The sequence below is a fragment of the Carcharhinus amblyrhynchos genome, chromosome 7, assembly GCF_965287045.1.
Source record: "Carcharhinus amblyrhynchos chromosome 7, sCarAmb.v2.hapA, whole genome shotgun sequence".
Lineage (NCBI taxonomy): Eukaryota > Metazoa > Chordata > Chondrichthyes > Carcharhiniformes > Carcharhinidae > Carcharhinus > Carcharhinus amblyrhynchos.
The window spans coordinates 49,711,840-49,728,479 of record NC_137330.1 but is presented as its reverse complement, the minus strand read 5'-3'; the positions used below and the strand labels follow the sequence as shown (position 1 = coordinate 49,728,479).

Here is a 16,640-nt window from a genome sequence, read left to right as displayed (position 1 = left end):
AGGAGGAGGAGGAGGAGGAGGGTGCGAGGGTAGGTGACATTACGGGGTCTAAAGTTAAGGAGAGGGTACAGGTAAGAGAAGAGGCCGAGGATGTCCCAATAATAAAGGGAGTAGGGGGCGTGAGTATGCTTGGTGGTGTTCGGGCAAATAGGGTCCAGGTGAAGGCTGGGATGAAGGCACTTTATCTGAATGCACGAAGCATTCAGAATAAAGTGGATGAGCTGGTGGCGCAGATCAGCACAAATGGATATGGTGGCCATTACAGAGACGTGGCTGCAAGGTGACAGGGACTGGGAGCTGAATGTCCAGGGGTATCAAGTGTTTAGGAAGGATAGGTGGGAGGAAAAAGGGGGGGGGGGGGCGTAGCCCTGCTGATTAAGGATAGCATCAGGGTGGTATCAAGGGATGATATAGGAACCAAAGAGCAGAACGTGGAATTGTTGTGGGTGGAGATTAGGAATAGCAAAGGGAGGAAGACGCTGGTGGATGTCGTCTATAGGCCCCCGAATAATGATCTGGAGGTGGGGCGGGCTGTTAACACGCAAATAAGTGCGGTGTGCAGGAATGGAACGGCGCTAATTATGGGGGATTTCAATCTACATATTGATTGGTCGCCCCATGTTGGACGCGGTGGGCTCGAGGAGGAGTTCTTGGAATGCTGCCGGGATAGTTTCCTTGAACAGTGTGTGTTGGAGCCGACGAGGGAGCGAGCTATCTTGGATCTGGTGTTATGTAATGAGGCGGGTAGAATTAGGGACCTTGTGGTGAAGGATTCTCTTGGGGAGAGTGATCATTGTATGGTGGAGTTTCTGGTGCAGATGGAGGAGGGGAAAGTAGGTTCCCGGACGCGTGTCCTTTGTTTGAACAGAGGGGAGTACAGTAGGATGAGAGAAGAATTGGCGAATGTTGACTGGGGGAGCGCGTTGGAAGGTAGGTCTGCTGAGGAGCAGTGGAGGATCTTTAAGGAGATCTTTCTTGGTGCTCAGCAGAAATTTATCCTGATGGTTAGAAAGGACCGTAGGAGGAGAGGGTAATAAGCCATGGATAACGAAGGAGGTGAAGGAAAGTGTTAAATTAAAAGCGGAGGCGTTTAGAGTAGCTAAGAGTAGTGGGCGAGAAGAGGATTGGGAGAGGTTTAAATGTCAACAAAGATTGACAAAGAAGTTGATAAAGAAGGGTAGGAGAAACTATGAAGCTGGGCTAGCGCTTAATATAAAAACGGATAGCAAGAGTTTTTATAAATATATAGAAAGGAAGAGGCTGGCTAGGGTGAACGTTGGACCCTTAGAGGATGAGAAGGGGGACTTAGTGGTAGGGGATGGGGAAATGGCTGAGGTCTTGAATAACTTTTTTGTTTTGGTCTTCACGGAGGAGGACGTGAATAATTTGCCGGGTGTTAGAGATGGAAAGGTGGTAGGACTGGAGGGTCTCAATGACATTATTGTTACTAGAGAGGCGGTGCTCGACAGACTGGAGGGACTGATTGTGGACAAGTCACCAGGTCCGGATGGAATGCATCCGAGGGTTCTGAAAGAAATGGTGGAGGTGATAGTGGATGCCTTGGTGGTTATTTTCCAAACGTCGCTGGATTCCGGGGAAGTGCCGGAAGATTGGAAAACGGCTAATGTTACGCCGTTGTTTAAGAAGAGTGGCAGGCAAAAGGCAGGGAATTATAGGCCGGTTAGTTTAACGTCTGTTGAAGGTAAAATGTTAGAATCTGTCATCAAGGAGGAAATAGCGAGGCATCTTGAGGGGAATTGCTTGATAGAGCAGACGCAGCACCGTTTCGTTAAGGGGAAGTCGTGTCTGACAAACTTATTGGAGTTCTGTGAGGATGTGTCTAGGGCGGTGGATGTGGTCTTTCTTGATTTTCAGAAGGCGTTTGACAAGGTACCTCACAAGAGGTTATTGCAGAAGGTAAGGGGGCATGGAGTTGGGGGTAGGGTGTTAGCGTGGATAGAGGATTGGTTGTCAAATAGGAGGCAGAGAGTGGGGGTTAATGGGTGCTATTTGGATTGGCGGTTGGTGACTAGTGGAGTGCCCCAGGGGTCAGTGCTGGGGCCTCAGCTATTTACCATTTATATAGATGATCTGGAGGAGGGAACCGAGTGTATGGTGTTGAAATTTGCTGATGACACCAAGATTGGTGGAACGGCAAATTGCGTGGAGGGTGTGGAGAGTCTGCAGAAGGATCTAGATAGGCTGGGCGAACGGGCCAGGAACTGGCAAATGGAATTTAATGTTGGCAAGTGCGAGGTGGTCCACTTTGGTAGGAATAATGGTAGGAAGGACTATTACTTACGTGGCGAAAAACTGCAGCATGCGACGGTGCAGAGGGACCTTGGGGTCCTTGTGCATGAGTCGCAAAAACCCAGCCTGCAGGTGCAGCAGGTGGTCAGGAAGGCTAATGGGATGCTGGCCTTCATAGCGAGGGGGATTGAATATAAAAGTAGGGAGGTCTTGCTGCGGCTGTATAGGGCATTGGTGAGGCCGCAGCTGGAGTACTGTGTGCAGTTTTGGGCGCCGCACTTATGCAAGGATATTTTGGCCTTGGAGGGAGTGCAGAGGAGGTTTACTAGGCTGATACCGGAGTTGAGGGGGTTGAGCTATGAGGAGAGGCTGAATAAACTAGGCTTGTACTCGTCAGAGTTTAGAAGAATGAGGGGAGATCTCATTGAGATGTATAAGTTGATGAATGGGATGGATAGGATAGAGGTGGAGAGGCTCTTCCCGCTCAGAAAGGACAGTAGGACTAGGGGGCATAGCCTCAAGATAAAGGGGGGTGCTGTTTAGAACGGAGTTGTGGAGGAACTTCTTCACTCAAAGGGTGGTGAATCTCTGCAATTCTCTGCCCGTTGAGGTGGTGGAGGCTGCCTCGCTAAATATTTTTAAGACGCGGGTTGATGGGTTTTTGATAAGCGAGGGGATTAAGGGTTATGGGGAGAGGGCGGGAATGTGGAACTGAGCCACGACAGATCAGCCATGATCTTATTGAATGGCGGGGCAGGCTCAAAGGGCTAGATGGCTAGATGGCTACTCCTGCTCCTATTTCTTATGTTCTCATGTTCTTATGAAAGAAGGTGGAAGAGAGAATGTCTCAGGTGCATGAAGTCCTCAATTATGGTGACTGCTTTGCCGAGGCAACTGGAAGTATAGACAGAGTCAGTGGATGGAAGGCTGGTTTGGGCTACATTCACAACCTTTTGCAGTTCCTTGTGGTCTTGGGCAGAGCAGCAGCCATACTGAGCTGTGATACAACCAGAAGGAATTGCATCTGTAAAAGTTGGTGAGAGTCGCAGCTGACATGCCAAATTTCCTTAGTCTGCTGAGAAAGTAGAGGCATTGCTGTGCTTTCTTAACTATAGTGTCAGCATGGGGGGACCAGGATAGGTTATTGATGATCTGGACACCTAAAAACTTGAAGCTCTCGATTCTTTCTACTTCATCCCTGTTGATGTAACAGGGGCATGTGAGATATAATTTTCAATTATGTTACTGAAATGTTTAAAGTCCATAGATGACACTCAGTTCTATACGTATTGTAGGTTAAAAGTGACTTTGGGATAATGTTTACTTCACTTGTAACTAGTCAATCTGTATCATTAGCACCAGAATCTTTCAATTTAAAAAAATCATAATGTAAAATGATTTTCATATAGTGTAGCAAGATAATTTTGCTCTCAGGAAAGCTTCCTCATTTTAGCATGTTAAATGCTGGGAAACTATTAATTTTAATGCATTCCAACATTGCAGCATAATGTCATCTGCAGTGGAACAGATTATAGGATGCTAACCTGTACTCCGCAAAATTTCAAACTTGTTTTCCAACGAGCTCTGTTAAATTGTGGCATGCATTTGCTACCTGGAGATACTGCAGCATTTTTACCGCAGTTATTCTTTAAGAAGTTATTATTGTGCCTATTTATTTATTTTGGAATAAGTGGAGAAGTTAGTAGAGAAAAATTCCAGTTTTCTTTGTAAAAAACTGTCTAGATATGGAGAAATAAGTTGTAAATTATGTCATTATATGCACCTTATGAACATAAATTCTGCTTTTTAACTATCCTTCAACCTTATTTCAATAGTTTGTTTTTATGTACATCAAATAAAACAAGTAGGGTTTTTAAAATATCCTGATTAATTTGTTTAGACAAGTATGTTTCTATTACAGAAAATATAGTCACATTGGACATCAATATTTTTGGAGTCTAAGTGATGTTTCTGCTGGTCAGGGTTTAAAGAATTTTTATTCATGCAAATGCTTCTATCAAAAAATGACACTGGCTATTGATATTTAATATGTGCAGAATTGCAGTGTTGTTGCTGATATAGTTATAAAAGCTTGGGTTCAGCATGCGTCTAGATGTGGTTGAAAGGCAGTTGCAGTGTTAGGGTGAGAAAGGTTCATTTTGAGAAGTAGTTGAGCTGAGATTCAAAAGGAATTAGCAAATTTATGCTAGGTTGTGAAATTGTGAAGTGCTGATTATTGGTATGTTTTTCAAATTTTCATGGAATGTAAGGGTCACTGTCAAGGCCAGCATTTGTTGCCCATTCCTAATTGCCCATGAACTGAATTATTTGTTTGGCCATTGCAGAAGCCAGTTCAGGGGCTGTGAGAAGGGTGTCACATGTAGGAGAGACTAGGTAAGGATGGCAAATTTCCATCCCTGGTGGACGGAATGAACCAGATGGGGTTTTTAAGCAATCAGTGATAGGTGGAATTTAAATTCCACCACCTGTCTGGGTGGTGCTTTTTTCCATGTCCCCAGTGCATCCTCTGTGAAATTATCACAATAATACTGTCTCCCCTTATTGTACATGAAACACAAGCAGAAAACAAAGGGAAAACAGTTCAAAGGAGAGGACAAATTAACAAAGCAAAATGACTCAAAGATAACAAAAGCACCTCATTTATTGCTTAAAATTGAATACTTCAGTTACACCTAACAGTGTTCTTTTGCTGTTATGCAGTTTTAAAAATATACAGTGCCTATTTCACTACGCTGTTCACTCGCTTCCTGTCTCTTGCCCTGATCTGGATCTTTAAGAACTTCGCTTTCTGCTCTTCCCAGCTTGTCCAATCAGAACCTGGCTTTTCACTGAATTGGCTGCTCATAGAATCACGAGTTTGCCTATCAGCAGCCAATGCAGGATTTTTGATTTATTATTGTCACACGTATTAGTGTACAGTGAAAACTACTCTTTCTTGCGTGCTATACAGAGCACACAATACGTAGGAAGGAAAGAAGAAAATGCAGAATGTAGTGTTACAGAAGAAACCAGCCGAGCAGCTTCATTTATTTTCATAGATAAGTTTTCAAATTTTACCTATTAGCCTGGCCCATTGTAGAACTCCTGGATGTATCCAACAAAACTCCAGGGTTTGGAAAACCCTGATGTAACATTTTGAATTTATGCCCTATCGCTCTATTTCGAACAAGAGTAGGAAAGATACCCCTAGTGGTTGGTGTTTATCCTTCAATCGACACTTCAAAGAAACATTGTCTGGTCGTCATTGCATTGCTGTTTGTGGGAATTTGCTGAAGGCATAGTGGCTACTGTGTTTACTATTATAAAAATAATAAGTGATTACATTTCAAATACATGATTGACTGTAAAGTGTTGAGAGTCAATTGTTGGGTTGTGAAAAACCCTATTTAAATGTAAATCTTGTTACTCTGCATCCAATCCACCTCTCCACTCTCCATAACGCTCCATTTTGATCACTACATAAATTAAGCTACTGTTATAAAGGCATCAGAATCTATATCTAGTTTCGGAATCTCAAGCAATTGGCCATGATACTTTGGCGACGATTCTTCAATCCTGCACACTCAATTATTAAATATCTCCTTAAAATATGCCACTGCGTCTTTATTGTCCTATCTTTTAATCTAGTTTTCCAGTTCACTTCATTCAGCTCTGCCTTTACATCCTTATAACGATCTTTATTTAGATTTAAAACTCTAGTCTTGGAGCACACTTCTCACCTTCAAACTGAACTCATGTTATGATCACTGTTATCTAGATGCCTTCTTACTATGCTATTGATTATTTCTGTCTCATTGCACATTTCCAGGTTCAGAATAATCTGCTCCCTGGTAGGCTTCAGCATGTACTGCTCAGAGACATTGTCTCAAATGCCTTCCATAAACTAATTCTCCAGGTTAGCCTTAGCAATCTGATTTGCGCAGTCTACACATAGATTAACATCACCCGTGATTATTGTGGTACTTGTCATACATACCCTATTAAATTTTCCTGTACACTCTGACATGTAGTGTAACTACTGTTGAGGGACTGATAAACTCCTCCTGCAAGTGACCTTTGCTATTTCTTATTTGTACTCAAACTGATTCTACATTATGCTCTTTCAAGCGAAAGTCATCTCTCATTATTGTACTAATGATATCCTTAATTAACAGGGTTGCAACACTATCTTTTCCAGAAGCAAATTGGCATAGGGTAGCAAAAATTCCAGTTTAGTCTTTTCAGAATGTAAAATATTCATGTCCAGGCCTTGGACACGCTGCAGCCATGTCTCTAAAATGGCTATTGGGTCACATACATTTATTTTTAACTGTGTTAACAATTCATCTTTTTTGTTGTGAATTCAGATACAGTGCCTTTAACTTTTGCCTTACCAGTTTTGCGATATCTGACCTTATCTGCCCGTGAGCTCTTAAGTTTGTATATTCAGTCCCTTCCTGTCTCATAAGAAATAGGAGCAGGAGTAGGCCATCCAACCCTTCGAGCCTGCCCCGCCATTCAATAAGATCATGGCTGATCTGTCGTGGCTCAGTTCCACATTCCGGGAACCTACTTTCTCCTCCTCCATCTGCACCAGAAACTCCACCATACAATGATCACTCTCCCCAAGAGGATTCTTCACCGCAAGGTCCCTAATTCTACCCGCCTCATTACATAACACCAGATCCAAGATAGCTCGCTCCCTCGTCGGCTCCAACACACACTGTTCAAGGAAACTATCCCGGCAGCATTCCAAGAACAACTCCTCGAGCCCACCGCATCCAACATGGGTCGACCAATCAATATGCAGATTGAAATCTCCCATAATTACGGCCGTTCCATTCCTGCACGCCGCACTTATTTGCGCGTTAACAGCCCGCTTCACCTCCAGATCATTATTTGGGGGCCTACAGACGACATCCACCAGCGTCTTCCTCCCTTTGCTGTTCCTAATCTCCACCCACAACGATTCCACGTTGTGCTCTTTGGTTCCTATATCATCTCTTGCTACCACCCTGATGCTATCCTTAATCAGCAGAGCTACGGCCCCCCCCCCCCCCCCCCCCCGCCTTTTTCCTCCTCCCTATCCTTCCTAAACACTTGATACCCCTGGACATTCAGCTCCCAGTCCCTGTCACCTTGCAGCCAAGTCTCTGTAATGGCCACCAGATCATATCCATTTGTGCTGATCTGCGCCACCAGCTCATCCACTTTATTCCGAATGCTTCGTGCATTCAGATAAAGTGCCTTCATCCCAGCCTTCACCTGGACCCTATTTGCCAGACCACCAACCATACTCACGCCCCCTACTCCCTTTATCATTGGGACATCCTCGGCCTCTTCTCTTACCTGTACCGTCTCCTTAACTTTAGCCCCCGTAACGTCACCTACCCTCACCCCCCCCCCCCCCCCCCCCCCCCCGCAATTAGTTTAAAGCCCTGTCTACAGTCCTATTTACACCATTTGCCACGACTCTGGTCCCAGCACGGTTCACACCAACCCCATCCCGCCCGAACAGGTCCCACCTACCCCAATACTGATGCCAATGCCCCATAAATTCAAACCCATCCCTCCCACACCAATCCCTGAGCCACCCATTCACTTTCTTAATCTTATCAACCTTACTGTGTGCAGTTTTGGTCGCCGCACTTACGCAAGGATATTTTGGCCTTGGACGGAATGCAGAGGAGGTTTACTAGGCTGATGCTGGAGTTGAGGGGGTTGAGCTATGAGGAGAGGCTGAATAAACTAGGCTTGTACTCGTTAGAGTTTAGAAGAATGAGGGGAGATCTCATTGAGACGTATAAGATGATGAATGGGATCGATAGGATAGAGGTGGAGAGGCTCTTCCCGCTCAGAAAGGACAGTAGGACTAGGGGGCACAGCCTCAAGATAAAGGGGGGGCGGTTTAGAACGGAGTTGAGGAGGAACTTCTTCACTCAAAGGGTGGTGAATCTCTGGAATTCTCTGCCTGTTGAAGTGGTGGAGGCTACCTCGCTAAATATTTTTAAGACGCAGGCTGATGGGTTTTTGATAAGAGAGGGGATTAAGGGTTATGGGGAGAGGGCGGGAATGTGGAACTGAGCCACGACAGATTAGCCATGATCTTATTGAATGGCGGGGCAGGCTCAAAGGGTTGGATGGCCTACTCCTGCTCCTATTTCTTATGTTCTTATGTACTCCAGCTGCGGCCTCTCACTCTGGTTATCATTACCAAAATCACTAATCTGCATAATTTTCTTCTCATTTCTGTCTACCACATCTCCTTTTGCATGATCCCTTCCCCCCACTACTTTAAAGTCCACTCTACTTACTCAACTCGCCAGAATACTGAACCTAGCATGTTCAGGTGAAGACAGTCCCCATGGTACAGCTCCTACTTTCCCCAGTAGTGCCAGTATCCTGAATTGAAACCCATTTCTCCAACACCAGTCTTTGAGCCATGCGTCCATCTCTGTACTGTTGCTACCCTATGCCAATTTGCTTCTGGTTCAGGTAATAATTTAGACATCATTGCCTCTGAGGTTCTGTTTTTTAATTTAGCCCCAGCTGCTCAAATCATTAAACATAATCCTTTGGCCCATCTTACCTGTGTCCTTGGTGTCCATGTTGACCATGGCAACTGGATTCAGCAGCTTCCTCTTCAAGTTTCTCTCAACTTTGAGATGTTCCAAACCCTGCCTCTAGGCAGACAACAAAGCCTTTTGGGCTCTCACTCTCAGTTGTAGAGTGTCATGCCTATCCATCTGACTATAATGACCATTACTACAATCTTCCTATTTAGCACCTCCACTTGAATGACTTCCAGTACCATGGTGCCATGGTCATTTTGTTCCTCCACCTCAGTTATCTATACAAATTTCAAGAACCTTGTAGCTGTTGCAAGAGCTGAAACACCTCCACTTGTACCTGCTTGACCCCCTTATTTGCCTCTCTCAAAGTCATACTCTGCTGACCCTCACGACTGATCAAATCAAATGACCCTATCATAAGCGATATGATTACCTTCAGGAACAAAGTGTAAAAAAAAACTGTCACCTTGAAGTGTCTGGAGCTCAGCCTCCAGCTCATTGACTATGAGCTGAATCTCCTCGAACTGCAACACTTACTGCAGATGTAGTTGTCTTGGATGACACTCGTGTCCAGTTGATTTTGTTTCTGCTTAATTTGTGAATCTGTTTATTTTGCAGCTGTGGCATGGCAGTGAATGTATATTCCACCTCCGTGACAAGTGAAAATCTGAGCCGACATGACATGCTGTCATGGGTTAACGACTCCCTCCAGCTCAACTACACCAAGATTGAGCAACTATGCTCAGGTAATGAGATGGTGACATTTTTTGGATAGGTAGCACTCTGATTTTCAGTTATAATGCTTTGTTTGGTTATTTATGAGGTCTAAAAGTAGCACTAATCCCTAAAACTCTTGGCATTATACTTGTCTCATGGCCCAAGTTTGTTTGAGAACTAGGTCACAATACATTTTTTCCCTAGTTTGCTGTTTTTTTTAATAGTGCTGCATGGTTTGATTATAGATGAGATAGAGCTAGAAAATAAGGTGCATGTGAGCTTTGAGTCAAAAAAAGCTTTTTAGCAACTTGTGGACCATTGATTCCTTGTGTAAGTAAACCTCAGCTAATTCTCTCTTTGATCTGTACTGGAGCTGTCAATCAAAGTAATTCTAAGAGGTTTCAGAGCAGGTAGGGCTCTTTCAAACAAGAAAGGGGGATCACCCTAGTGTAATTAAATATTGCTGTTAATTGAAGTACTTCTAAGTGGTTTCAGAGCAGCTGGGATTTTTTCAAGTTACTGAAATTGATTGCTCCTGTCAATCAAAGCAGCTGTAAGGGGTTTCAAAACAGCTGGGGCTTGAGAGACAGAAAGCCAGGGAATCTAACTAGTAAAACTGACAGCACCTGTCATTCAAAATAGAGGTCTGGCCACACCTGGGCCTTCTGAAATCAACCAAGGATAATCCCTAATGTAGATTGAAGTGATGGTGTGACCGCGAAGGCTACCGGGTGTCCAAGGAGCACGTGTCTCTCACTCTGTCTGTCCCTCGCCCCACTCCGGCTCACCCCCTTTAAAATAAAGAATGTTGACTCGCAAGGTAGTGACAACATGTTATAGAGTGTACCTGAATATCATCTGGTGGTCTTTATCTCGGTAAAAAGTCTGACAACACCAGGTTTTAGTCCAACCTATTTATTTGATAATATTCTCACAAGCTTTCGAGGGGTTACCCTCTTCGTCAGGTGAATGGAGAGTTCTGGCCTCAGACAGAGCATATAAAGCACAGACAGTTTAGAGATTACTGATTAAAATGCGAATCCTTACACCTAACCTGCTGTTCAAGACCTGAAGTGGCTGACAATGTGAGTGGTAGGAGCACTGATCACAGTTTAAAGAGATGTGTATTGTCTCCAGACAGTACAGTAAGTGAGGTTTTGCAAACCCAGGCAAGTCACGGGGGTTACAGATAGTGCGACATGAACCCAAGATCCCTGTTGAGACCGTCCTCATGTGTGCGGAACTTGGCCAAGCTCCTACCACTCACATTGTCAGCCACTTCAGGTCTTGAACAGCAGGTTAGGTGTAAGGATTCGCATTTTAATCAGTAATCTCTAAACTGTCTGTGCTTTATATGCTCTGTCTGAGGCCAGAACTCTCCATTCACCTGACGAAGAGGGTAACCCCTCGAAAGCTTGTGAGAATATTATCAAATAAATAGGTTGGACTAAAACCTGGTGTTGTCAGACTTTTTACTGTGTTTACGCCAGTCCAACGCCGGCATACCCACATCATGGTCTTTATCTCGCCAGGCAGTAGCATAAGGCAAAGTTTTTATCCTTGGATTGGAATATTAAGAATGTCACTCATTGTTTAAGAAGATAGGGAAGGAGAAACCAGAAAACAACAGACTTGCTTAATAACATTAGTTTTGGGGAAATTGCTAGAATTTATTATCAAAGGCAGAGTGATTGAACACTAGGACAAGTTTGAGCTGATTAAAAAGTGTAAGCACAGATTTATGGGGGTAAGTCGCATTTGAGTAATCCAGTTGAATTGTTTTTGTAGAGATTGCTAACATAATCGACATGAAAATGTTTGTGGTTATTGACTATATGGAATTTCAGAAGGTATGATAAGATTCTGCATCGGAGATTATTAACAAAAATAGAATGCACAAAATTGGAGGACTCTAGTAACATAGCGATAATTGGTTGACAGGTAAAAGACAAGAAGGATAAAAGGAATGTTCTCTGATGGGCAGGTTATCTCAAATAATATTGCTCAGTGAACAACCTTTCAGCCTGTACATCAATCAGCTGGATGAATGTAGTTATGAATTCTGGACTTTATATGATGGCAGTGTTTTAAATTGTCTCTTTTAATTTGGAGTTAGGTGGAATGGCTTGAACAGGGAAGGGACACATATGGATCTGCCTGGAGATATGCCCATGTAACCTTATAATGAGCCTGCCTGGTATGACACCATGTAACCTGCTTGTTATAAAAGCCAAATTGAAACTTATTAACACTCTTGTGCAAAGGTTTAACACTTTGACATAAAGGGAAAGGCAGCTGGCCGCGCAGTTGCCCAAAGCCTCAGACTCTCAGAAGCCAATGCTGCTATCCAGACGGAAAAAGAGGAATGCTTTTAGGTTAATCGTCAAGCAGAGTGTTGATGAAGATTTGATTTGATTTATTATTGTCACATGTACTACCATACAGTGAAAAGTATTGTCTCTTGCACGCTATAGAGAAGGAAACGAGAGAGTGCAGAATGTAGTGTTACAATCATAGGTAGGGTGTAGAGAAAGATCAACTTAATGCAAGGTAAGTCCATTCAAAACTCTGAAAGCAGCAGGGAAGAAGCTGTTCTTGTATCGGTTGGTACATGACCTCAGACTTTTGCATCTTTTTCCCGAAGGAAGAAGGTGGAAGAGAGAATGGCCTTAATTATACTGGCTGTTTTGCTGAGGCAGTGGGAAGTCCAGACAGAGTCAGTGAATGGGAGGCTGGTTTGCGTGATGGATTGGGCTATATTCACGACCTTTTGTAGTTCCTTGTAGTCTCACGCAGAGCAGCAGCTATAGCAAGCTATGATAGAACCAGAAAAAATGTTTTCTATGGTGCATCTGTAAAAGTTGGTGAGAGTCGTAGCTGACATGCCAAATTTCCTTATTCTTCTGAGAAAGTAAAGGCGTTGGTGGGCTTTCTTAACTGTAGTGTCGACATGGGGGTCCAGGACAGGTCGTTGGTGATCTGGACACCTAAAAACTTGAAACTCTCGACCCTTTCCACTTGGTCCCCATTGATGTAGATAGGAGCATGTTGTCCTTTACACCTCCTGAAGTCAATGACAATCGCCTTCATTTTGTTGACATTGAGGGAGAGATTATTGTTGCTACACCAGTTCACCAGATTCTCTATCTCATTCCTGTACTCTGTCTCATCATTGAGATCTGAACCACTAGAGTGGCATCGTCAGCAAACTTGAAAATCAAATTGGAGGAAAATTGGGCTGCACAGTCATAGGTCTATAAGGAATATAGTATGGGGCTGAGAACCAGTGTTGTGGGGCACCAGTGTTGAGGATGATCGTGGAGGAGGTGTTGTTGCCTATCCTTACTGATTGTGGTTTGAGAATTAGGAAGTTCAGGATCCAGTTGCAGAAGGATGAAATCTCAGTTTAAGGAAACAAAGATTATAGAGAATTAAAAACCAAAGAATCACCAGAGGATGCATTGCTACTGGAAGCCAATTCGATTATGCTCAGAAGATTGAATGAGAGGATTCACCCTGGCAGGACTGGGAAAAGAGATCCTGCTAAAATCAGGAGGAACTTGGCATTCTTATACCCAAGTACACATCCACCATCAGTCAAGAATGTAATGAAACCCTCTCCAGTTACCTGAATGTGTGCAGCTCCAACAACACTCAAGAAGCTTAATACCATCCAGGACAAAACAGCCCGCTTGATTGTTAACCTTTTCACAAACATTCAATCCCTCCACCACTGGCGAAGTGGCAGCTTTCTGTACAATCTGCAAGATGAAATGCTGACCGAGGAACTCACCGAGGTTCCTTAGAAGAGCACGTTCCAAACCTACGGCCACTACCATCTAGAAGGACAAGAGTAGCAGGTACCTGGGAACACCACCATGATGTATTTTCAAGTCAGGATGGTGAGTGACTTGGAGGGGAACCTTCACTGTCTTCACTTCCTTCACTGTCACTGGATCAAAATCCTCAAATTCTCTCCTTAACAGCACTGTGGGTGTACCTACACCTCAGGGACTGCAGTGGTTCAAGAAGGCAGCTCATCATCACCTTCTCAAGGGCAACTAGGGACGGCCAATAATTGCTGGCCAAGCCTGCAACACCCACTTGCAGTATGTGATTAAAAAAAAAACTTCAGATGAGACTGTGGTGTAAAGTATAAACATGGCATTGGGTTTTCATTTGTGCTAGGATGCTAAAGAATACATTTTACCTTACTGTTTAGTTGCCTACTCGGTAATGTTTAGTCTGTTGATTTTAGTGTGCTACAGTAAACATCTTACAATGTGAAATCTTTTTGTGCGATCCTTTGAGTTGTTCACTGTTGTGATTGTCCATGTTCTTTAGCAAAAAAAAAGCACGGATCATATTGTACGAGCTCTCAACCTTAGATTGGTGGGGTACCCCAAAGATATGCTGCAGAGTTCCACTTGGACCTTCACAGATAAGCAATTGTATGGCAATTACAGCATAATGCTGAGCTTTAAATGGTTAAATTCTGAGGGCAGGTTTCATCAACTCATTTGTATTTACTTCAGCTTAGAAATTTAAGGGGTGAACTAATTGACATGTTCAAATTGATAAATGGATTTGTAAAAGTAGATAGATTGAAAATATTTCTCTGGTGAGGGAACCCAGAACAGTCTTAAAATCAATGTTAGTTGATTCATGAGCCAGATCAGGGATCACTTTCACAAAAGTGAGTGAAAATCTGGAACTCTATCTTTCCCAAAAGGCTATGGATCAAGATCAGTTGAAATTTCAAGATTAAGATCAGTAGTTTTGTTAGGTTAGGATGTCAAACAATGGACACATGGAACTAAGTGCAAATCAGCCATGAATTGATTAAATGATGGATTAGGCTCGAAGAGCTAAATATTTCTACGCATCATTACAATGTAGTATGTGACGTTAACACTTAGAAGCTTCTTGCAAGACAGCAATGTCACTTCGGGTGTTTTTAAATTCCTTGTAATAATTCTAAAATATAGTGAAAATCTTAAAAGAAAATCAGCAGCTGTTCTTGGTCACAGCAAGTACATTCTCAGAGGTAATATTACAAATAACTTTATCAGGCATGCATTACTGGATTCCTGAGTGGATGAAATATCAATGTTTTAAGAAGACTGCACATGAAGGAAAAGATAGGTACTATAAATGAGTTTTAGCAACTTGGGGCAAAATTGTAAATCTCTCAAAGTAAACGTCCCTAATTCTAATAAGGAATTCAGCAGGTAAATATGCAGAGCTGGAAAGAAGTAATAAGGTTGCAGGTTATTTTCTATTGTGAGGACTGGAGAAATTAAATTAAAAATAAAACTGGTTGCTCAGAGGGGTAATAAATAATATGAAAGGTAAGAACAGTGGAGCAAAGAAAGATTTTGTAGGATAATTTGAAGTCAAAGCTGCTCCTGTTTTTCAAAGTAGAGCAAAATTGACACAGGAAATTACAGAACATACATTTTGGGTAATATGCTGATCATAAAGGCAGATGTTTTGGAGTTGGAGATAATGGGATGGCTTGTCTATGGTCATTGACATGATCGTTGGTGACTGTAAAGGCCATTTTATTTTCTGCAGTCACTTGAGTAGTTAGAACACACAAATTTATGGTTTGAGAAGGACATTGCTATAAGCAGATTGCTTCCATTGTCTGCTTTCTTCAGCAACCACCTTTCTGTTTGTTTCAAACTTGTAGGTTGCTTCCCTGGTTGTCCACCAGCTGTCTGTGTCAGCAGCCTCTTGCTCCCACACCCATTGATCGGTATTAGCCAGAGAGGGCTGTCTTTTCAGCTGGTTTTTATAGCATTTGCAAGATGCAACTCATTTTTTGCTTCCTGGAGCATGATTCATTGTAAAACATTGCTTTTTGCATTTTAAAATGTCCCAGATATGACATGTAGCCTATCTACCTGATCTGGCATTGAAAGAAAATGTATTTAATGCCAAAGCAACATGTTGTTTGATTTGATCTGCCAGTCATTGGAACTTACAGTATGCATGTGCTATGACTACATGGGACAATAGCTATCCTGATCAGATCATTGTTCATTGTGTATCTTGCAAACTTGCAAATGAGCTAAAGGCTACACACTGGGATTGAAAAGTTCCCCTACTACTTAAAATTACCACGGAAAGACAAAGTATCTCAAAACTTTTAACAGGTGAAGCAAGACATCTCAGGCTGCTACAATGCAGTCGCAATGTGAGTGGTATTTTCCAATCCAAGATGATGTTCTCCCTATCGCACAGTTGAGCTCAGGCGTGCATGAATTTCTGCCCTGATGCATGCCAGGTACATAGACCATATGCTGGAATGATTGGCTTTTCGAATCAAACAATATGTTTCTTTGGTTGTTCATAACAGTAGAATAAATACCATTTTCAAGTTGCAGAATTCAAAACAAAACGTCTACTGTTAGATCTGATTCAGCAATTAGACAGCAATTGCTGAATAACACTGAGTGCTAAAATAGCTGCACTAACAACCAATTTAAGGTAATTGGAATGTGGCTCATTTACATTTGCTGGATGTGATATAGATTCATATACATGAACCAATTCTCTGAAAACAAAGGAATATGTTCAAGCCGTGTGCCTTTTTTCAATCGGCGAGAAGCTTGAAGAGCCTATTGCTTCCCTTTGCTTCTCCAAGGCAACACTTAAGCAAACCAGAGTTGACTGGCGACTGATCAGTGCCTTTTTCTCCTATAATATAAAATATCAAGATTGTTTGAAATTAGCATTCTTGTATTTGTCCTGAGTACAAGATGAGAAACTTTGGCAACATTATCTCTCTTTTCAGGAATTATACTTTATTTTACTTACCAAAGGACAATTGGGGATGGGCAATAAATGCTGTCCTTACCAGTGACACTCTCATCCCAGGAAAGAATAACAAAGTATCTCTTTGCATTAAACTTCATCTGTCGATATCCGCCCATTTCACCAATATAGAATTCCACTATGCATTCTTGAAGTCTCATTACCCTCACAGATCATAATACTGCCAAATTTTGAAATTCTGCCCTATATTTCCAAGTCTAGATCATTAATATAGACCAGAGGCAGTGGTCCTCATTGTGATCCCTGTGGAGTCTCACT

General features: G+C 42.7%; 1 protein-coding gene across 1 annotated transcript in view; it reads left to right on the top strand.

Moving 5' to 3' along the window:
* LOC145344928 (microtubule-associated protein RP/EB family member 3-like) overlaps nucleotides 1-16,640 on the top strand; it is a 70,444-nt gene that overhangs the window by 7,922 nt on the left and 45,882 nt on the right. The window contains exon 2 of the mRNA XM_080192259.1: nucleotides 9,441-9,568. Coding sequence (XP_080048385.1) covers nucleotides 9,448-9,568 — 121 coding nt within the window. The 5' untranslated portion in view covers nucleotides 9,441-9,447. The remainder of the gene's footprint in view (nucleotides 1-9,440; nucleotides 9,569-16,640) is intronic.